Source organism: Bombina bombina, chromosome 3 (genome assembly GCF_027579735.1).
Source record: "Bombina bombina isolate aBomBom1 chromosome 3, aBomBom1.pri, whole genome shotgun sequence".
NCBI classification, from domain to species: Eukaryota; Metazoa; Chordata; class Amphibia; order Anura; family Bombinatoridae; genus Bombina; species Bombina bombina.
The window spans coordinates 1236203951-1236225967 of record NC_069501.1 but is presented as its reverse complement, the minus strand read 5'-3'; the positions used below and the strand labels follow the sequence as shown (position 1 = coordinate 1236225967).

The 22017-nt window shown below is 39.1% G+C and overlaps 1 protein-coding gene across 1 annotated transcript in view; it reads left to right on the top strand.

The window, feature by feature from the left end:
* RAB6A (RAB6A, member RAS oncogene family) overlaps window positions 1–14321 on the top strand; it is a 159566-nt gene extending 145245 nt beyond the window's left edge. Inside the window, exons 7-8 of the mRNA XM_053708730.1 lie at window positions 9001–9067; window positions 10919–14321. Of these exons, the coding sequence (XP_053564705.1) occupies window positions 9001–9067; window positions 10919–10983 (132 nt within the window). The 3' untranslated portion in view covers window positions 10984–14321. The remainder of the gene's footprint in view (window positions 1–9000; window positions 9068–10918) is intronic.
* The last annotated feature ends 7696 nt before the right edge of the window (window positions 14322–22017 follow it).

The window sequence follows — 22017 nt, the reverse complement described above, 5'->3', positions numbered from 1 at the left end:
TTTTTTGACGTTATTTTGCGCCAAAAATGTCGGCGTTCCGGATGTGGCGTCATTTGTTGGCGCCAAAAGCATTTAGGCACCAAATAATGTGGGCGTCTTATTTGGCGCTAAAAAATAAGGGCGTCGCTTTTGTCTCCACATTATTTAAGTCTTATTTTTCTTTGCTTCTGGTTGCTAGAAGCTTGTTCTTTGGCATTTTTTCCCATTCCTGAAACTGTCATTTAAGGAATTTGATCAATTTTGCTTTATATGTTGTTTTTTCTCTTACATATTGCAAGATGTCTCACGTTGCATCTGAGTCAGAAGATACTACAGGAAAATCGCTGTCTAGTGCTGGATCTACCAAAGCTAAGTGTATCTGCTGTAAACTTTTGGTAGCTATTCCTTCGGCTGTTGTTTGTATTAATTGTCATGACAAACTTGTTAATGCAGATAATATTTCCTTTAGTAAAGTACCATTGTCTGTTGCAGTTCCTTCAACATCTAAGGTGCAGAATGTTCCTGATAACATAAGAGATTTTGTTTCTGAATCCATCAAGAAGGCTATGTCTGTTATTTCTCCTTCTAGTAAACGTAAAAAATCTTTTAAAACTTCTCTCCCTACAGATGAATTTTTAAATGAACATCATTCTGATTCTGATGACTCTTCTGGTTCAGAGGATTCTGTCTCAGAGATTGATGCTGATAAATCTTCATATTTATTTAAAATGGAATTTATTCGTTCTTTACTTAAAGAAGTACTAATTGCTTTAGAAATAGAGGATTCTGGTCCTCTTGATACTAATTCTAAACGTTTAGATAAGGTATTTAAATCTCCTGTGGTTATTCCAGAAGTTTTTCCTGTTCCTAATGCTATTTCTGCAGTAATTTCCAAAGAATGGGATAAATTGGGTTATTCATTTACTCCTTCTAAACGTTTTAAGCAATTATATCCTGTACCGTCTGACAGGTTAGAATTTTGGGACAAAATCCCTAAAGTTGATGGGGCTATTTCTACCCTTGCTAAACGTACTACTATTCCTACGTCAGATGGTACTTCGTTTAAAGATTTTTTAGATAGGAAAATTGAATCCTTTCTAAGAAAAGCTTATCTGTGTTCAGGTAATCTTCTTAGACCTGCTATATCATTGGCTGATGTTGCTGCAGCTTCAACTTTTTGGTTGGAAACTTTAGCGCAACAAGTAACAAATAATGATTCTCATGATATTATTATTCTTCTTCAGCATGCTAATAATTTTATCTGTGATGCCATTTTTGATATTATCAGAGTTGATGTCAGGTTTATGTCTCTAGCTATTTTAGCTAGAAGAGCTTTATGGCTTAAGACTTGGAATGCTGATATGGCTTCTAAATCAACTCTACTTTCCATTTCTTTCCAGGGTAACAAATTATTTGGTTCTCAGTTGGATTCTATTATCTCAACTGTTACTGGTGGGAAAGGAACTTTTTTACCACAGGATAAAAAATCTAAAGGTAAAAACAGGGCTAATAATCGTTTTCGTTCCTTTCGTTTCAACAAAGAACAAAAGCCTGATCCTTCATCCTCAGGAGCAGTTTCAGTTTGGAAACCATCTCCAGTCTGGAATAAATCCAAGCCTGCTAGAAAGGCGAAGCCTGCTTCTAAGTCCACATGAAGGTGCGGCCCTCATTCCAGCTCAGCTGGTAGGGGGCAGGTTACGTTTTTTCAAAGAAATTTGGATCAATTCTGTTCACAATCTTTGGATTCAGAACATTGTTTCAGAAGGGTACAGAATTGGTTTCAAGATGAGACCTCCTGCAAAGAGATTTTTTCTTTCCCGTGTCCCAGTAAATCCAGTGAAAGCTCAAGCATTTCTGAATTGTGTTTCAGATCTAGAGTTGGCTGGAGTAATTATGCCAGTTCCAGTTCCGGAAGAGGGGATGGGGTTTTATTCAAATCTCTTCATTGTACCAAAGAAGGAGAATTCCTTCAGACCAGTTCTGGATCTAAAAATATTGAATCGTTATGTAAGGATACCAACGTTCAAGATGGTAACTGTAAGGACTATCTTGCCTTTTGTTCAGCAAGGGAATTATATGTCCACAATAGATTTACAGGATGCATATCTGCATATTCCGATTCATCCAGATCATTATCAGTTCCTGAGATTCTCTTTTCTGGACAAGCATTACCAGTTTGTGGCTCTGCCGTTTGGCCTAGCTACAGCTCCAAGAATTTTTACAAAGGTTCTCGGTGCCCTTCTGTCTGTAATCAGAGAACAGGGTATTGTGGTATTTCCTTATTTGGACGATATCTTGGTACTTGCTCAGTCTTTACATTTAGCAGAATCTCATACGAATCGACTTGTGTTGTTTCTTCAAGATCATGGTTGGAGGATCAATTTACCAAAAAGTTCTTTGATTCCTCAGACAAGGGTAACCTTTCTGGGTTTCCAGATAGATTCAGTGTCCATGACTCTGTCTTTAACAGACAAGAGACGTCTAAAATTGATTGCAGCTTGTCGAAACCTTCAGTCACAATCATTCCCTTCGGTAGCCTTATGCATGGAAATTCTAGGTCTTATGACTGCTGCATCGGACGCGATCCCCTTTGCTCGTTTTCACATGCGACCTCTTCAGCTCTGTATGCTGAAACAATGGTGCAAGGATTACACAAAGATATCTCAATTAATATCTTTAAAACCGATTGTTCGACACTCTCTAACGTGGTGGACAGATCACCATTGTTTAATTTAGGGGGCTTCTTTTGTGCTTCCGACCTGGACTGTAATTTCAACAGATGCAAGTCTCACAGGTTGGGGAGCTGTGTGGGGATCTCTGACGGCACAAGGAGTTTGGGAATCTCAGGAGGTGAGATTACCGATCAATATTTTGGAACTTCGTGCAATTTTCAGAGCTCTTCAGTTTTGGCCTCTTCTGAAGAGAGAATCGTTCATTTGTTTTCAGACAGACAATGTCACAACTGTGGCATACATCAATCATCAAGGAGGGACTCACAGTCCTCTGGCTATGAAAGAAGTATCTCGAATTTTGGTTTGGGCGGAATCCAGCTCCTGTCTAATATCTGCGGTTCATATCCCAGGTATAGACAATTGGGAAGCGGATTATCTCAGTCGCCAAACGTTGCATCCGGGCGAATGGTCTCTTCACCCAGAGGTATTTCTTCAGATTGTTCAAATGTGGGAACTTCCAGAAATAGATCTGATGGCGTCTCATCTAAACAAGAAACTTCCCAGGTATCTGTCCAGATCCCGGGATCCTCAGGCGGAGGCAGTGGATGCATTATCACTTCCTTGGAAGTATCATCCTGCCTATATCTTTCCGCCTCTAGTTCTTCTTCCAAGAGTAATCTCCAAGATTCTGAAGGAATGCTCGTTTGTTCTGCTGGTAGCTCCGGCATGGCCTCACAGGTTTTGGTATGCGGATCTTGTCCGGATGGCTTCTTGCCAACCGTGGACTCTTCCGTTAAGACCAGACCTTCTGTCTCAAGGTCCTTTTTTCCATCAGGATCTGAAATCCTTAAATTTAAAGGTATGGAGATTGAACGCTTGATTCTTGGTCACAGAGGTTTCTCTGACTCTGTGATTAATACTATGTTACAGGCTCGTAAATCTGTATCTAGAGATATATATTATAGAGTCTGGAAGACTTATATTTCTTGGTGTCTTTCTCATCATTTTTCTTGGCATTCTTTTAGAATACCGAGAATTTTACAGTTTCTTCAGGATGGTTTAGATAAGGGTTTGTCCGCAAGTTCCTTGAAAGGACAAATCTCTGCTCTTTCTGTTCTTTTTCACAGAAAGATTGCTATTCTTCCTGATATTCATTGTTTTGTACAAGCTTTGGTTCGTATAAAACCTGTCATTAAGTCAATTTCTCCTCCTTGGAGTTTGAATTTGGTTCTGGGGGCTCTTCAAGCTCCTCCGTTTGAACCTATGCATTCATTGGACATTAAATTACTTTCTTGGAAAGTTTTGTTCCTTTTGGCCATCTCTTCTGCCAGAAGAGTTTCTGAATTATCTGCTCTTTCTTGTGAGTCTCCTTTTCTGATTTTTCATCAGGATAAGGCGGTGTTGCGAACTTCTTTTGAATTTTTACCTAAAGTTGTGAATTCCAACAACATTAGTAGAGAAATTGTGGTTCCTTCATTATGTCCTAATCCTAAGAATTCTAAGGAGAAATCGTTGCATTCTTTGGATGTTGTTAGAGCTTTGAAATATTATGTTGAAGCTACTAAGTCCTTCCGAAAGACTTCTAGTCTATTTGTTATCTTTTCCGGTTCTAGAAAAGGCCAGAAAGCTTCTGCCATTTCTTTGGCATCTTGGTTGAAATCTTTAATTCATCTTGCATATGTTGAGTCGGGTAAAACTCCGCCTCAGAGGATTACAGCTCATTCTACTAGGTCAGTTTCTACTTCCTGGGCGTTTAGGAATGAAGCTTCGGTTGATCAGATTTGCAAAGCAGCAACTTGGTCTTCTTTGCATACTTTTACTAAATTCTACCATTTTGATGTATTTTCTTCTTCTGAAGCAGTTTTTGGTAGGAAAAGTACTTCAGGCAGCGGTTTCAGTTTGAATCTTCTGCTTATGTTTTCATTAAACTTTATTTTGGGTGTGGATTATTTTCAGCAGGATTGGCTGTCTTTATTTTATCCTCCCTCTCTAGTGACTCTTGTGTGGAAAGATCCACATCTTGGGTAATCATTATCCCATACGTCACTAGCTCATGGACTCTTGCTAATTACATGAAAGAAAACATAATTTATGTAAGAACTTACCTGATAAATTCATTTCTTTCATATTAGCAAGAGTCCATGAGGCCCGCCCTTTTTTTGTGGTGGTTATGATTTTGTATAAAGCACAATTATTCCAATTCCTTATTTTTATGCTTCGCACTTTTTTTATCACCCCACTTCTTGGGCGTGGCTATTCGTTAAACTGAATTGTGGGTGTGGTGAGGGGTGTATTATAGGCATTTTGAGTTTGGGAAACTTTGCCCCTCCTGGTAGGAATGTATATCCCATACGTCACTAGCTCATGGACTCTTGCTAATATGAAAGAAATGAATTTATCAGGTAAGTTCTTACATAAATTATGTTTTTTTTTCCCCAGGTATAGATATTTGGGAAGCGGATTATCTCTGTTAATCAAGCTTTTCTTCCGGGAGAATGGTCTCTCTTACCCAGATATGTTTTTCAATTTTTTCAGATGTGTACTTTTCTAGAAATAGATCTGTTGGCATCTCATCTGAATAAAGAACTTCCCAGGGGCCTATTAAGGTCCGGGAATCTTCAGGCGGAAGTAGTGTATGCATTGACATTTCTTTCCGCCTCTAGTTCTTCTTCCAAAATTCTTATGGAGTATTTGTTTGTTATGCTGGTAGTTCCAGCATGGCCTCTCAGGTTTTGGTATACGAATCTCATTCGGATGGTCAGTTGCCAACGTTGGACACCTCTGTTTAAACCAGACCTTTTTCTTTCTCAAGGCCATTTTTTCCATCAGGATCTCAAATCATTAAATTTGAAGGGATGGAGATTGAACGCTTGTTTTTTTAGTCATAGAGGTTTTTCTGACTCATTGATTAATACTATGTTTCAGGCTCATAAATCTGTCTCTAGAATGATTTATATTGAGTCTGGAAGACCTACTTTTCTTGGCATTCTTTTAAAATTCATAGAATTTTATTATTTTTTCAGGTTGGTTTGGATACGGTTTTGTCTTCAATTCTTTGTTAGGACAAATCTCTACTCTTTCTGTTCTTTTTTCACAGAAAGATTGCTAATCATCCTGATATTCATTGTGTTGTACAGGCTTTGGTCCATATCAAGCCTGTCATTAATTCAATCTCTCCTCTTTGGAGTCTCAATTTGGTGCTGAGGGCTTTACAGGCTCCTCTGTTTGAAACTATGCATTTTCTGAACATTAAATTACTTTCTTGGAAAAGTATTGTTCCTTTTGGTTATTTCTTCTACTAGAAGAGTTTTTGAGTTATCTGCTCTTTTTTGTGAATACAGGTATACCCCACTCATACAGCGGGTTAGGGACCGGAGCCCCGCTGTAAAGTGAAAACCGCCTTAAAGTGAAACAAGGCAGTTTTAGCTTTCTTTTCACTTGTGAGCTTTCTTTTCACCAGTGTGTTTAAAAACTTGAAAACATGTTTGAACTAACTTATATTAGGGGTACAATAATGCTATGTTTAGTTTAACACTAGCACCGCACAGTATTCAATAAATACTGTACCTGTAAAATAGTGACAATTACGGTAGTAAAATTTGCCAGACTATAGCACTGAGACACAGATTGCACTGTAATGCTGTAAACAGAGTGAAATAAGCATAACAAAATGGTGCCAGTCACTTTTCTCGCAATCTCACGATGATTACAGCACTGTTTCAAAATCCTTAGAGGTTGAACTTCAGCTCCACAAAGCGCTGTATTAGCGAAGCGCTGTAAAGTGGGGTATACCTGTATCCTTTTCTGATTTTTCATCAGGATAAGGCAGTGTTACTTCCTGATATTCATCATTTTGTTCAGGTTTTGATTCGTATCAAACCTGTCATTAAGCCAATTTCTCCTCCTTGGAGTCTTAATTGGGTTCTGAAGGTTTTTCAGGCTCTTCTATTTTGAGCATATGCTTGCTCTGGACATTCATTACTTTCATGGAAAGTATTGTTCTTTTTGGACATCTCTTCAGCTAGAACAGTTTTTGAATTATCTGTTCTTTCTTGTGAATCTCTTTTTTCTGATTTTTTTTCATCAGGATAAGGTGGTTTTTTGCTGTCCTCATTTCAATTCTTACCTAAAGTTGTAAATTCTAACAAACATTAGGGAGGAATTATTGTTTTTCCTAAGACTACTTTGGTGAGATTCTTACTTTCTATGTTGAAGTTATTCAGATTTCAGATAGACTTCTAGTCTATTATTTATCTTTTCTGGTTTTAGGAAGGTCAAAAAGCTTCTGCCATTTATTTGGTATCTTGCTTAAACTTTTGATTCATCATGCTTATTTGGAGTCGGGTGGATTCCCGCCTCGGAGGATTACGGCTCATTCTACTAGGTAAGTTTCTACTTCCTGGGCTTTTTAAAGAATGAAGCATCTGTTGTTCAGATTTGCAAAGCAATGACTTGGTCTTCTTTGCATACTTTTACTATGGTCTACCATTTTGATGTTTTCTCTTCTTTAGAAGCAGTTTTGGTAGAATGGTACTTCAGGCAGCTGTCTCAGTTTGATTCTTCTGCTTATAATTTCAGTTTTTTTCATTATAAAAATTGAAACTTTTTTCATTTGGGTAGTGGCTTCATTTTTCAGCGGAATTGGCTGTCTTTATTTTATCCCTCCCTCTCTAGTGACTCTTGAGTGGACGTTCCACATCTTGGGTGTTTATTATCCCATACGTCACTAGCTCATGGACTCTTGCTAATTACATGAAAGAAAACATAATTTATGTAAGAACTTACCTGATAAATTCATTTCTTTCATATTAGCAAGAGTCCATGAGGCCCACCCTTTTTTGTGGTGGTTATGATTTTTTTGTATAAAGCACATTTTTCCAATTCCTTATTTTATATGCTTTCGCACTTTTTTATCACCCCACTTCTTGGCTATTCGTTAAACTGATTTGTGGGTGTGGTGAGGGGTGTATTTATAGGCATTTTAAGGTTTGGGAAACTTTGCCCCTCCTGGTAGGAATGTATATCCCATACGTCACTAGCTCATGGACTCTTGCTAATATGAAAGAAATGAATTTATCAGGTAAGTTCTTACATAAATTATGTTTTTTGAGGATTGGATAGTTACAAACGATTACTGTAAGCCTCATCCTTTCATATTTACCTTCCCTCCAGCCATGTGCAGTTTCAAATATGGTTTGTGGCAGTGATTACACAGGGGGTACCTACATAAGCCCCATCAGCACCCCCTGTAACCCCAATAAGCACCAACCCTACCCCCCCCCCCAAGGCGGCACGGGTTGGACCAATTTGGAAATTGAATAGAGGTGACCGATCAGATAATACATAGGAAAAAAAGCGTTACTGCATAATCTGATTGGTCCGTGTAGTTACTGTCTTGACAACCAAGACATTGTTCGCGCATGAGCAATGAAGATTACGGGCCATAGAATTCCTCGACCCGTTCTAAAATAAGTCGCCTTAAACAGCTGTTTTGGAGGAGGTTGGGCCTCTTGCACATACACGCAGTGAGCGCCACACACCTCCAACAGCTAATTTCACATCCCTGGAAGTGACGTAGTGCCCGCATTCTTATGGTATACAACTTATTTTAGAACACCGGCCCTGCGTGCACATAACAGCAGCCTGCTCAAGTTGTTTAGCAGCGCCCCCTAGTGATCATACATGATACTTAGTGCATGTGCAGTGTCAATAATTCCAAATATAACACAAAGCTATTTCTCTCCCCTTTTCAGTAGAAAACTAGAACAAGAGGGAATGTTTTATAAACTGTTAAGCTTATATGAAAGAAACTGCGTAAGCCCAGCCAGTGTCACTGGACCAAAATGATTGGCATTCTCCATATTCCCATAATGTTAATTAAAATGTTTGAGACCCTGTTCCCTGCCAGCCTCCATGACAAGTATAATCCTTGGTAGTAAGTTGATTTTATAGATGAGGCATTGAATCCTCAAAACCTCTCATAATTTATTGCTTCTTACATTTTTTAGGAGTGCATTAAATTAGCCTCCCTGTGATTGTGCCTTGCCCATGCTCATACTATGCCCATACCAATAACCATGCCCATACCAATAACCATGCCCATACCAATAACCATGCCCATACCAATAACCATGCCCATACCATGCCTGTAACACTTGATGTTACAAGTGGATCTACAGAGCTATAGCCCTGGTACTTATGTGTTTTTTTTTGTCACCTGATAAATCATTTTCCGTTGTGCTTTTTTTCTATAGACACCTATAGGGTTTCATGTTTAATAGTATTTGATCAGTTTATATAATAGCAACTAAATGATAGAGTAAAGTGTCTCCCTCTCTTTCATTTTCAGCTTTTCCGACGTGTGGCAGCTGCATTGCCGGGAATGGAAAGCTCACAGGACAAAAGCAGAGAAGACAGTATCCTTTTCTGGGGGTTTTCGTGAATAAATAATATAGCTTTTCTAGTAGATCACTATGTATGAATAGCATTACACTGGTTAAAGGGACGTACAACTGCAAAAAGAAAATGCTTTAGAGCATTTTATTATTGCACTATTGCTTGTTTATCCCCTGATAAGGGATTAAACACACAGTTAAAGTTAGCTACAGAGCAGCAATGCACTAGTGGGAGCTAGCTGAGCACATCAAGTGAGCTTGTTATTAGTACAATAAAACTTTTGTCAGTGCATATTTATGCGTCTAGCTATTAGAAGTTAGGTAGTTGGCTCTCTCACTACTGCTAGGGTCTGCCTACTCGCTAGACACAATCCAGCCTGGGTCCTCTCCCCCAATACAGTATAAAGCCAACAGTGACCCCTATTAAACTCTACAGTGTAGTTCAGGGGTCGGGAAATCTGTTTAAAATTTAGGAGCCAGTAAGAATATTTAGGAGCCAGACAATAGTATTGTTATATATTTATATGCAGAATAACCCAAAAACTTTTAAGAGCTAGGGGTAAAAATCTAGGAGCCAATATGGCTCCCTGGGTTTGTCGAGCCCTGGTGTAGGCAGTACCAACAGTCACAAGCGGCAGAGAGGGCATATTCTACAGATTAACCCCTGACCTGTACACTCTGTACTACTTTATTAATGTGGCAATTAAAATATTGTGTTTTCTTTGGAACAAAAATAATGCCCCTTTTAAAATAGTGCAGGGTTGTGTTACTGATCATATGTAACTGACTTCCAGTGACGTAGTAATCCAGATGTAACGTTATTTGCTAAAATAATTATTTTAAAGAAAATCTCTTTGCAACTGCATTTTAAAAATGATTTGTATCATAAAAGGACAGTAAACCATACACATTTCAATCATGCAAATGAAAAGGCACTATTTATTTATGTTAAAAATATATTTTCATGAGAAAAACGCTCTTTATTTTGAATTTGAAGCTAGGAGGGAGTGCTTATTGGCTGATAAGCAGTACCCCCCCTGCTTCCTTATTGGTGAACAGTGGCATGCCTCGCAAGCATAAAAAAAAAAATGACTTTAATCACACACAAATAGTGATGATAACACTGACCAATATGCAGGAATATATCCAAAGTAAAAAGAGTCTTTAATGGAAACAGTCCCACAAATACAAATAGTTCAATCGATGTTCCTCAAAAGGAAGATAAAGAAAGCTCCCTTGAAGACAGCAGTTGGTGAAACGATCGTTGGAGTCATTAAAGCATTGTCCAAATTGGACACAAGGAGGGGGATTTGTCCGGTACAGAAAGACTACAGATACGGTGTGGAAATTCATGTGGTTTGTAACAACGGACTATCACACGCATAGTACCCTTGTATGTTTGTACCTGTTACCCTTAGTGATCTACAAGAGGTTTGTCTTTTGTTTATAATAAATGTACATTTGTCATTCTCTGTATCCAGTCTGCCTGGGGTCTGCACAATAGGGCTAATTATCTTGAGCTGTTGAAGCTCTAACTAATGCGAGTATTCTGGGTCTGCCTTCCATCTGGGGAGTGAAGATTTACACCGTATTATGCTATGGGTTTCTTTCTCTTCCTTTTGAGGAACATTGATTGAATTATTTGTATTTGTGGGACTGTTTCCATTAGACTCTTTAACTTTGGATATATTCCTGCATATTGGCCTGTATTATTATCACTACTTGTGTGTGGTTTTAGTTGCATATTTTATTTTTATTTTATATTATTTTCTGTGTTAACCACATTATTGTGATTTTTGTATTCTTAAAAATGACTTTAATGTCCCGGTTGTGTAATGACACAGCATTGTTTTCCCTAACTATTGTCTTCAGTGATTGACATCAAACTGGAAAAAACTCAAGACCAGCCAGTCAGTGAAGGTGGCTGTTCCTGCTAGTCTTTCTCCTCCCTCTACCGGTTTCATTCAACTTTCCCTCTTCAGGGCATCAGAGCTTTCCCCCCCTCCCCCGTCGCCCCTTAACTTTCATTAACAACAGTGTGAATACAGCTTGACCCTACAACTCATCCATTTCTGGACTCTCCATCGCTGGCTGTCTCGTGAACCTACGAACGATTAGCTTCACAGGCTCATTAATATATATATATATGGTGTCTTCATTATTTAAATGACACAGAAATTGTTTAAATAATATGCCTGTTATTGTTTCATCTTAAAGCCGCAGTTCACACCTGTGAAGAGGACATGAAACCCCTGCAATATATGATGATACAGAGTATGTGTGTGCACTTTAACCTCCAATAACACTATAGCACCAGTGTGGCTTTAGTGAGTTTAGTGTACGTAACCCTCTTAAAGGAACAGTTTCACTACAATACCTGCAGGCATTACAATTAAATCTCTCAACTAATAAACAGCTGCTGATACTTTTAAAGGGACATTTTACGCAAGCATTTTATATTATGCATATAAAACCTCCGTATCTAAATGTGTTTGGGTTTTTTTTTGCCAAAAAAGTGTAAAAACTATTTAAATGTAAATTGAAACTTATACTGCAGTATCAGTAGTGTCCTTTTTTTTTTTTTTAGTCTGTTGGTGGCAAAGGATGGTTTATTCAGGATAGGAACGTGTTTTCTACAAGAAATAAAAATACTGTAATATGTTTTGAAAATGTCCCTTTTAAGTGTCTGATGTTTGTTTTTATACTGAAATAAAATCTCTTATCCGAGAGTTTCACCATAATGAGGCTGAAAATTACTCTCAACAAATATCTGATCCTTTATAGACAAATCATATTGTTGACAACCTCATTATAGCAAATGGTTAATTGTAGTGAATTAAATCCCTCTTTTGTGAGTGTATTTATATTCTGCGGGCAATAATATAAATATCCAGAGTGAATAGCTTATTGTCGCACAAAATACAATGTGCGGTTTGCTACCGTTTCATAAGTCAAGGATTCTGCAAAGGGAGAATCAAGTATTGAAGTAATTTGTGTATAATCACGCTCTGTGCTATTTTATATTGCAACACGTTCTTATTTACAAGCCGTGATCTGCCGCTTTAAGCATGTTGTTCTTTTATTAACATTTCTCTTTTTTTTAAGAATAAAATATAAATAATGCACTTTGTAATATTGCAGAGTAGAATCACTAAGATTTATTTTTATTTTTTTTGTGGTGCGTCACTGAGCAATACTGCGCTTTCCATAAAATATTGCTTCATTCAGTTAACCCGCTGTAACGAAATGGATAGCGGTATCTATTGGTGAGACCTTTCTTACCAAGGAAAGGCACCTTATCTTTATTGGCTTAATATGTAATTGTAACCATCTACTGAATCAGGGGACTAAAAATGTAGTTACAACATAAAAGGGACAATACTTTATTAAACCTGTATAGTCAGTTAAACAAAATAAATGTAATAATCTTATTTTGTTTTTACCCTCTTGGCTGCTATAGAGAGCTCTTAAGCCATGCAGGTAATGTGGCAGCCATGGGGTTAAAAAGCAATCAGGAATATTTTTTTTTTAAAGAAAAATACATTTAAATATTTAAATCTAATAGCTAGGAATGACACCATGCTCTCTTTAGCTACGTCTGTACATCATATGGAAATCAATATATTGGTATAGTGTGGAGTTGAAAATGGTTTTAAAAAAAAGATATATAGCCTTAAATCCGCAAAAACAGTTATAGCAAATTGTGTTTACTACACTTTTACATATAGCCTAAAAACTTGTAGGTGGTTGTTTATTTGAAAAAGATTATATTTGAGATAGTTAGAGAAATTTTTAAGCTAGATGTAGTGGGTTTTTTCTTCTGTAGCATCTCTGATGTTATTGCATGAACAATGTTTTTATGTACTTGAAGACTCTTAAAAATAGAGTTGTATTTCTAAATCTGTGCAACGCCATAACGCATCCTACCAAATACATTATGGCTCTATGACATAACTGTGGCAGATATTAAATTGCATAGTAAACTGTGTTGTCTGGATAGTCCTTCTCAAGAGTAAATCTGGGTAACACATTTGGCCGCTGACATGGCTAGTGATGAAAAGGTCAGATGGGGAGATTATATATGCCTTGCCTTAAAAGGAAATGTGTGGGTTTTTTGAGGGTTTGTTTTTTAGCTGTATAGTTTAAAAGGAAATCTTTTAATTATTTTTTGAGTTATAATCAGTACCCTCATTTTCTATTTGTTTTTGTTTTGTTTTTAAGATACTGAATATCCTAACTGATAGTCTCAGTTCTTCATTAAATCGAACAGGTAGTTTCAGTAGTAGCCCCTTAAAGGGCGGTCTACTTGAAAATTCTTATTGTTTAAAAAGATAGCTAATCCCTTTATTAGCCATTCCCCAGTTTTGCATAACCAACACTTATATTAATATACTTTTTACCTCTATGTTTAACTGTTTTTACAATCTTGCTTTTTTTAGAAAATAGTTGTTGATTCTTGTATAACATTATCATTCTCTATTGGAGTGAGCACTATTATCTGTATGACACACATGAACTAGCACTGTCTAGCTATTGTGCACTGAGATAAGAGGCGGCCTGCTGGATCTTAGAAGCAGGCAAACTTAGAGGTTATAAATTATATTAATATAACAATGTTGGCTGTGCAAAGCTGGGAAATGGATGGTAAAGGTGTTACCTATTTATTTAAACAATAAAAAAAAGGTAGACTGTCCCTTTACCTTCTCGGCAGTGTTAGTCTCATTTTATTAACTAAGGGGTTAAAAGAGGTTATGGATTTATTTAATTCTGCACTTGTTGCATTGTACTTTATACTTTTATAATAGACTAGCACACTTATGTGTAATAAAGGCAGAATAGTTGTCTTATGGAAATGCTTAAGGTGTCTCAAAACAAAATTTAGTGTTGACCTGGCAGTCTGGCACCAAAAAAGTTGTTGTTAAAGTGCATTGATCTGTAAGCAGCATTACTGTGGTAGTGATCTAATTGTATATATCGTTGCATCTTCATTGCATAATGATTCCTGACTTTATTACACAAGACTGGAGACTAAGGGAAGAGGACAATTATGTATTCTTTCTACTTATATTTATTAATAAAGTTCTTCAGTTTGTCAACAACAGCAGAATGTGACACTATACTATAACAGGCTTGTCCTGATTTTAAAATAAAACGTTTCACAGCCGAGTCTGAGCTTATGATGAAGATGTATTTAAAATCCAGTTTATGGGAATAAAGATAAAGACATTTTCAAATTGATGCTAAAAAAAATAAAATAAAAATTGCAGTAGGAGAATGTTTTGTATTTATTTGTGGTTTTGGCGAGCTGCATTTATGTGCACAGAGCCAGATAATGTGCATAAAAAAGAAAAGGAATAATATGCAAAGTAATAAAGAACCAACAATATGTTACTTTTTATTTTGGAAGGTGAAATAAAAACAGGGACAGGAGCGTCTACAAACGGAGAGCAGAGGTCATTAAGCAAATTAAATGGGAATGCTAGATCGCATATGTAAACTAAAAGGGACATGCTACCCATGTGCTAAATCTTTTGAAAGTGATGCAGCATATCTATAAAGTTGTCAAGAAAATATAATGTGAACACCGCAAAAAGTGCTCCATGAGTAGTTATCCTTAAGCTACTGTCATCTGCATGGTGAAGAAAAGAAAAACAGCAGCCAATCGGCATCATCAGTGCCGAGTTCACACTTTGCTTTACTGTTATCTTGTGGGATTTCCCCATAATCTCATGAGATTTCATAGTAAACTTTCTTTAACTGAGAGGGTAAATAAAGTGACTGTGTCTGCACATGCCAAATGCACACTCCCTTGTATGTCCCGGGGGAAACATCATGATTGGCTGCTTAAATCCCCTTTACAATGTGATGTGACTACTAAGGACATGTTGTGGTAAAATATCTTCCTTACTTACGAAGAGATGTTTCTAGTCAGGTTTTCTCCAACATTGGTGTGTCCGGTCCACGGCGTCATCCATAACTTGTGGGAATATTCTCCTCCCCAACAGGAAATGGCAAAGAGCACAGCAAAAGCTGTCCATATAGTCCCTCCCAGGCTCCGCCCCCCCCAGTCATTCTCTTTGCCGCTCTGAACAAGTAGCATCTCCACGGAGATGGTGAAGAGTATGTGGTGTTTAGTTGTAGTTTTTATTCTACTATCAAGAGTTTGTTATTTTAAAATAGTGCTGGTATGTACTATTTACTCTGAAACAGAAAGAGATGAAGAGTTCTGTTTATGAGAGGAGTATGATTTTAGCAGCAGTAACTAAAATCAATTGCTGTTCCCACACAGGACTGTTGAGCTGAGAGAACTTCAGTTGGGGGGGAACAGTTTGCAGACTTTTCTGCTCAAGGTATGACTAGCCATTTTTCTAACAAGACTGTGTAATGCTGGAAGGCTGTCATTTTTCCCCTCATGGGGATCGGTAAGCCATTTTCTTAAAGGGCTTAATATGAATAAAGGGCTTAATATGGGCTATAAACTGGTAGACACTTTTATGGGCTAAATCGATTGCTTTATTTAGGTATTTTATACAGTTTGAAGTTGATTCTCACACTTTAATAACCTTGGGGAACGTTTTTTTACGGCAGGCACTTGTTTAGACACCTTCCCAGTCAGGAAGGGCCTGTCTCTGTAGTAGGCAGAGCCTCATTTTCGCGCCATTACTGCGCAGTTACTTTTGAGATCAGTACATGCAGCTGCATGTGTGTGGGTCTGGAATTCATTGAAAAGGTTCCTAGAAGGCTTCATTTGGTATCGTATACTACCCTGGGTTTGGTGAAGTCGCAGCAAAGGCTGGGGCTGGGACTGTAAGGGGGTTAAAATTGTAAAAGGCTCCGGTTTCCACATTTTAAGGGTTAACAGTCTGAAATTTGGGGTGCAATGCTTTGAATGCTTTAAGACACTGTGGTGAAAAATTTGGTTAAGATTGGATAATTCCTTCATAGTTTTTCACATATTCAGTAATAAAGTGTGCCCTGTTTTAAAATTTAAAGAGACAGTAACGGTTTTGTTTTAAAACGGTTTTTTGTACTTTATTAACAAGTTTAAGCCTGTTTAACATGTCTGTGCCTTCAGATAGATCATGTTCTGTATGTATGGAAGCCAATGTGTCTCCCCCTTCTAAAATGTGTGATAATTGTGCCTTAGCGTCCAAACAAAGTAAGGACAGTACTGTCACAGATAGTAAAGTTGCCCAGGATGATTCCTCAGATGAAGGGAGTAGACATAGTTCTACATCATCTCCTTCTGTGTCTACACCAGTTCTGCCCACGCAGGAGGCCCCTAGTAATTCTAGCGCGCCAATGCTTATTACTATGCAACAATTGACGGCAGTTATGGATAACTCCATAGCAAATATTTTATCCAAAATGCCTGCATTTCAGAGAAAACGCGATTGCTCTGTTTTAAACACGGTAGAGCAGGAAGGCGCTGATGATAATTTTTCTGTCATACCCTCACACCAATCTGAAGTGGCAATGAGGGAGGTTTTGTCAGATGGGGAAATTTCTGATTCAGGAAGAATTTCTCAGCAGGCAGAACCTGATGTTGTGACATTTAAATTTAAATTAGAGCATCTCCGCGCACTACTTAAGGAGGTGCTATCTACTCTGGATGATTGTGACAATCTGGTCATCCCAGAAAAATTGTGCAAGATGGACATGTTCCTAGAGGTCCCGGTGCACCCTGATGCCTTTCCAATACCCAAGCGGGTGGCGGACATAGTGAATAAGGAGTGGGAGAAGCCAGGCATACATTTTGTTCCTCCTCCTATATTTAAGAAATTATTTCCTATGGTCGACCCCAGAAAGAACTTATGGCAAACAGTTCCTAAGTTCGAGGGGGCGGTTTCTACACTAGCCAAACGCACGACCATTCCTATTGAGGACAATTGTGCTTTCAAAGATCCTATGGATAAAAAATTGGAGGGTTTGCTTAAAAAGATTTTTGTACAGCAAGGTTACCTCCTTCAACCTATTTCGTGTATTATTCCTGTCACTACAGCAGCGTGGTCTGGTTCGAAGAACTAGAAAAATCGCTCAGTAGAGAGACTCCGTATGAGGAAGTTATGGACAGAATTCACGGACTTAAGTTAGCTAATTCCTTTATTTTAGATGCCGCTTTGCAGTTAGCGAGATTAGCGGCGAAAAATTCAGGGTTTGCAATTGTGGCGCGCAGAGCGCTCTGGCTAAAGTCTTGGTCAGCTGATGTATCTTCCAAGACAAAATTACTTAATATCCCTTTCAAAGGTAAGACCCTCTTTGGGCCAGAATTGAAAGAGATTATTGCAGACATCACTGGGGGTAAGGGCCATGCCCTCCCACAAGATAGGCCTTTCAAGGCTAAGAATAAGTCAATTTTTCGTTCCTTTCGCAATTTTAGGAACGGACCGGTCTCCAACTCTGCAGTCTCTAGACAAGAGGGTAATGCTTCCCAGACTAAACCTGCTTGGAAACTGATGCAAGGCTGGAACAAGGGTAAGCAGGCCAAGAAACCTGCTGCTGCTACCAAAACAGCATGAAGGGGTAGCCCCCGATCCGGGATCGGATCTAGTAGGGGGCAGACTCTCTCTCTTTGCTCAGGCTTGGGCAAGAGATGTTCAGGATCCCTGGGCACTAGAAATAGTCTCTCAGGGTTATCTTCTAGAATTCAAGGAACTACCCCCAAGGGGAAGGTTCCACATGTCTCGCTTATCTTCAAACCAAATAAAGAGACAGGCATTCTTACATTGTGTAGAAAACCTGTTAAAAATGGGAGTGATACACCCAGTTCCAACTGTGGAACAAGGTCTGGGGTTTTACTCAAATCTATTTGTAGTTCAAAAAAAAGAGGGAACTTTCAGACCAATTCTGGATTTAAAAATTCTAAACAAATTTCTAAGAGTGCCATCGTTCAAAATGGAAACTATTCGAACGATTTTACCTGCAATCCAGGAGGGTCAATTTATGACTACCGTGGATCTAAAGGACGCGTATCTACATATTCCTATCCACAAAGATCATCATCAGTTCCTAAGGTTCGCCTTTCTGGACAAACATTATCAGTTCGTGGCTCTTCCATTCGGACTAGCCACTGCTCCAAGGATTTTCACAAAGGTGCTCGGGTCCCTTCTAGCGGTTCTAAGACCAAGGGGCATTGCAGTGGCACCTTACTTGGACGACATCCTAATTCAAGCGTCGTCTCTTTCAAAAGCAAAGGCTCACACAGACATTGTTCTAGCCTTTCTCAGATCTCACGGGTGGAAGGTGAACATAGAAAAGAGTTCCCTGTCTCCGTCGACAAGAGTCCCCTTCTTGGGGACAATAATAGATTCTTTAGAATGAAGATTTTCCTGACAGATGTCAGAAAGTCAAAGCTTCTAAACGCTTGTCAAGTTCTTCACTCTGTTCTACGACCTTCCATAGTTCAGTGCATGGAAGTAGTAGGGTTGATGGTTGCAGCAATGGACATAGTTCCTTTTGCGCGAATTCATCTAAGACCATTACAACTGTGCATGCTCAAACAGTGGAATGGGGACTATACAGACTTGTCTCCAATGATTCAAGTAGATCAGAAGACCAGAGACTCACTCCGTTGGTGGCTGACCCAGGATCACCTGTCCCAGGGAATGAGCTTCCGCAGACCAGAGTGGGTCATCGTCTCGACCGACGCCAGTCTCTTAGGCTGGGGCGCGGTCTGGGATTCCCTGAAAGCTCAGGGTCTATGGGCTTTCCCTGAAAGCTCAGATAAACATTCTGGAACTGAGAGCGATATTCAATGCTCTCCGGGCTTGGCCTCAACTAGCAAAGGCCAGATTCATAAGATTCCAATCAGACAACATGACGACTGTTGCTTACATCAACCATCAGGGGGGAACAAGGAGTTCTCTGGCGATGAGAGAGGTGACCAAAATCATCAAATGGGCGGAGGATCACTCCTGCCACTTATCTGCGATCCACATCCCAGGAGTAGACAACTGGGAGGCGGATTATCTGAGTCGTCAGACTTTCCATCCGGGGGAGTGGGAACTCCACCCGGAGGTGTTTGCCCAGTTGACCCAATTATGGGGCACTCCAGACATGGATCTGATGGCGTCTCGTCAGAACTTCAAGGTTCCTTGCTACGGGTCCAGATCCAGGGATCCCAAGGCGACTCTAGTGGATGCATTGGTGGCGCCGTGGGCCTTCAACCTAGCTTATGCGTTTCCACCGTTCCCTCTCATTCCCAGGCTGGTAGCCAGGATCAAACAGGAGAAGGCCTCGGTGATTTTGATAGCTTCTGCGTGGCCACGCAGGACTTGGTATGCAGACCTGGTGAATATGTCATCGGCTCCACCATGGAAGCTACCTTTGAGACAGGATCTTCTAGTACAAGGTCCATTCGAACATCCAAATCTAGTTTCTCTCCAGCTGACTGCTTGGAAATTGAACGCTTGATTTTATCTAAGCGTGGGTTTTCGGATTCTGTGATAGATACTCTGGTGCAAGCCAGAAAACCTGTGACTAGAAAGATTTACCATAAAATATGGAAAAGATATATCTGTTGGTGTGAATCCATGGGATTCTCATGGAGTAAGATTAAAATTCCTAGGATCCTTTCCTTTCTCCAAGAAGGTTTGGATAAGGGATTGTCAGCGAGTTCTCTAAAGGGACAGATTTCTGCTTTATCTGTCTTGTTACACAAACGACTGGCAGCTGTGCCAGATGTTCAAGCTTTTGTTCAGGCTTTGGTTAGGATCAAGCCTGTTTATAGACCTTTGACTCCTCCCTGGAGTCTAAATTTAGTTCTTTCAGTTCTTCAAGGGGTTCCGTTTGAACCCTTACATTCCATAGATATCAAGTTGTTATCTTGGAAAGTTCTGTTTTTGGTTGCTATTTCTTCTGCTAGAAGAGTTTCTGAATTATCTGCTCTACAGTGTAATCCGCCCTATCTGGTGTTCCATTCAGATAAGGTTGTTTTGCGTACTAAACCTGGTTTCCTTCCCAAAGTTGTTTCCAACAAGAATATTAACCAGGAAATAGTTGTGCCTTCTTTGTGCCCGAATCCAATTTCAAAGAAGGAACGTTTGTTACACAATTTAGATGTAGTCCGTGCTTTAAAGTTCTATTTAGAAGCAACAAAGGATTTCAGACAAACGTCTTCTCTGTTTGTCGTTTATTCTGGCAAGAGGAGAGGTCAAAAAGCTACTGCTACCTCTCTTTCCTTTTGGCTGAAAAGCATCATCCGATTGGCTTACGAGACTGCCGGAAGGCAGCCTCCCGAGCGAATCACAGCTCACTCTACTAGGGCTGTGGCTTCCACTTGGGCCTTTAAGAACGAGGCTTCTGTTGATCAGATATGTAAGGCAGCGACTTGGTCTTCTCTGCACACTTTTGCCAAATTCTACAAATATGATACTTTTGCTTCTTCGGAGGCTATTTTTGGGAGAAAGGTTTTGCAAGCCGTGGTGCCTTCTGTTTAGGTAACCTGATTTGCTCCCTCCCTTCATCCGTGTCCTAAGGCTTTGGTATTGGTTCCCATAAGTTATGGATGACGCCGTGGACCGACACCACCAATGTTGGAGAAAACAGAATTTATGCTTACCCTGATAAATTACTTTCTCCAACGGTGTGTCCGGTCCACGGCCCCGCCCTGGTTTTTTAATCAGGTTTGATAGATTTCTTTCTTTAACTACAGTCACCACGGCACCCTATAGTTTCTCCTTTTTTTCTCCTGTCGGTCGAATGACTGGGGGGCGTAGCCTGGGAGGGACTATATGGACAGCTTTTGCTGTGCTCTTTGACATTTCCTGTTGGGGAGGAGAATATTCCCACAAGTTATGGATGACGCCGTGGACCGGACACACCGTTGGAGAAAGTAATTTATCAGGTAAGCATAAATTCTGTTTTTATAGATATGCTGCATCATTTTCATCAGTGCCTCTAAAGTAAATTTGTTGTAATTCTGTTTTCTCAATACAAGGGAGTGCTTCAGATTTTGCTCCAGGATTTAAAGGTTTGTGCACACTGTTCTCTGTAGTTGTGGCGGCTATGCCTCCTCAATGTATGCACAAAAGTTATATGTCTGAAAGTCACCCTAAAGTTACATTATCAGGTTCTTCTGGGGGGTTTCTGAAGGTGAGGTTTTTTTTATGATGATCAGGAGGTTGTTTTTTTTGGGGTTTTTTTTACTGATCAGGACACAGAGTCTACCTATTTCATATTTGAGCTTGAAAATTTTAGTTCTTTGTTTAAAGAGGTTGTATGTACTTTAGGCGTCCAAAACCCTGAAGAAACCCTTCAAAACAACTGGTTTTGATTTGTAAACCTTCTGCTAAGTCACAAGAGTTTGTTTTGTTTTTTTCTGTTTATTAAAATAATTTTCAGAGAGGGAACCAATCTGGTCTTCTCTTTTTATCTATCCTCTAAATTTAATAGGATGTTTCCTATACCGGTTTCTAATGTAGAGCTTTGGGAAACTTTTCCAGTGGTGAATGGTGCTACTGACTTTATTCCCTAAGAGGATAGTACATTTTTCAAGCACCATATGGACATGAAATTGGTAAGCTTTAATCGAAAGACCTTTTTCAGCAAGGATTGCTTCTGTAGCAGTTGTCTGCTCTTTGGTGTGACAGTTTGTGGATGAAGATTTTCAAAATTGTTTGGATCTTTTAAAGTTGACTAATGTTGTTCCATTGTTGACATAATTACATTTTATAATACGTATATGACTTTAGCAGCGCTGACCAGAAAGGTGTCCTTTTTAAGGAAGAATTTATTTGGACCTGGTCTTGGCGTTATCATTTCCACTGTGTCTGAAAGAAAAGGAACTTTTCTCCCTCAGGACAAGAAGTCTAAGGGAAAAATAGAACAAATATTTATTTCTTTCATGTAATTGGCAAGAGTCCATGAGCTAGTGACGTATGGGATATACATTCCTTACCAGGAGGGGCAAAGTTTCCCAAACCTCAAAATGCCTATAAATACACCCCCACCACACCCAAAATTCAGTTTTA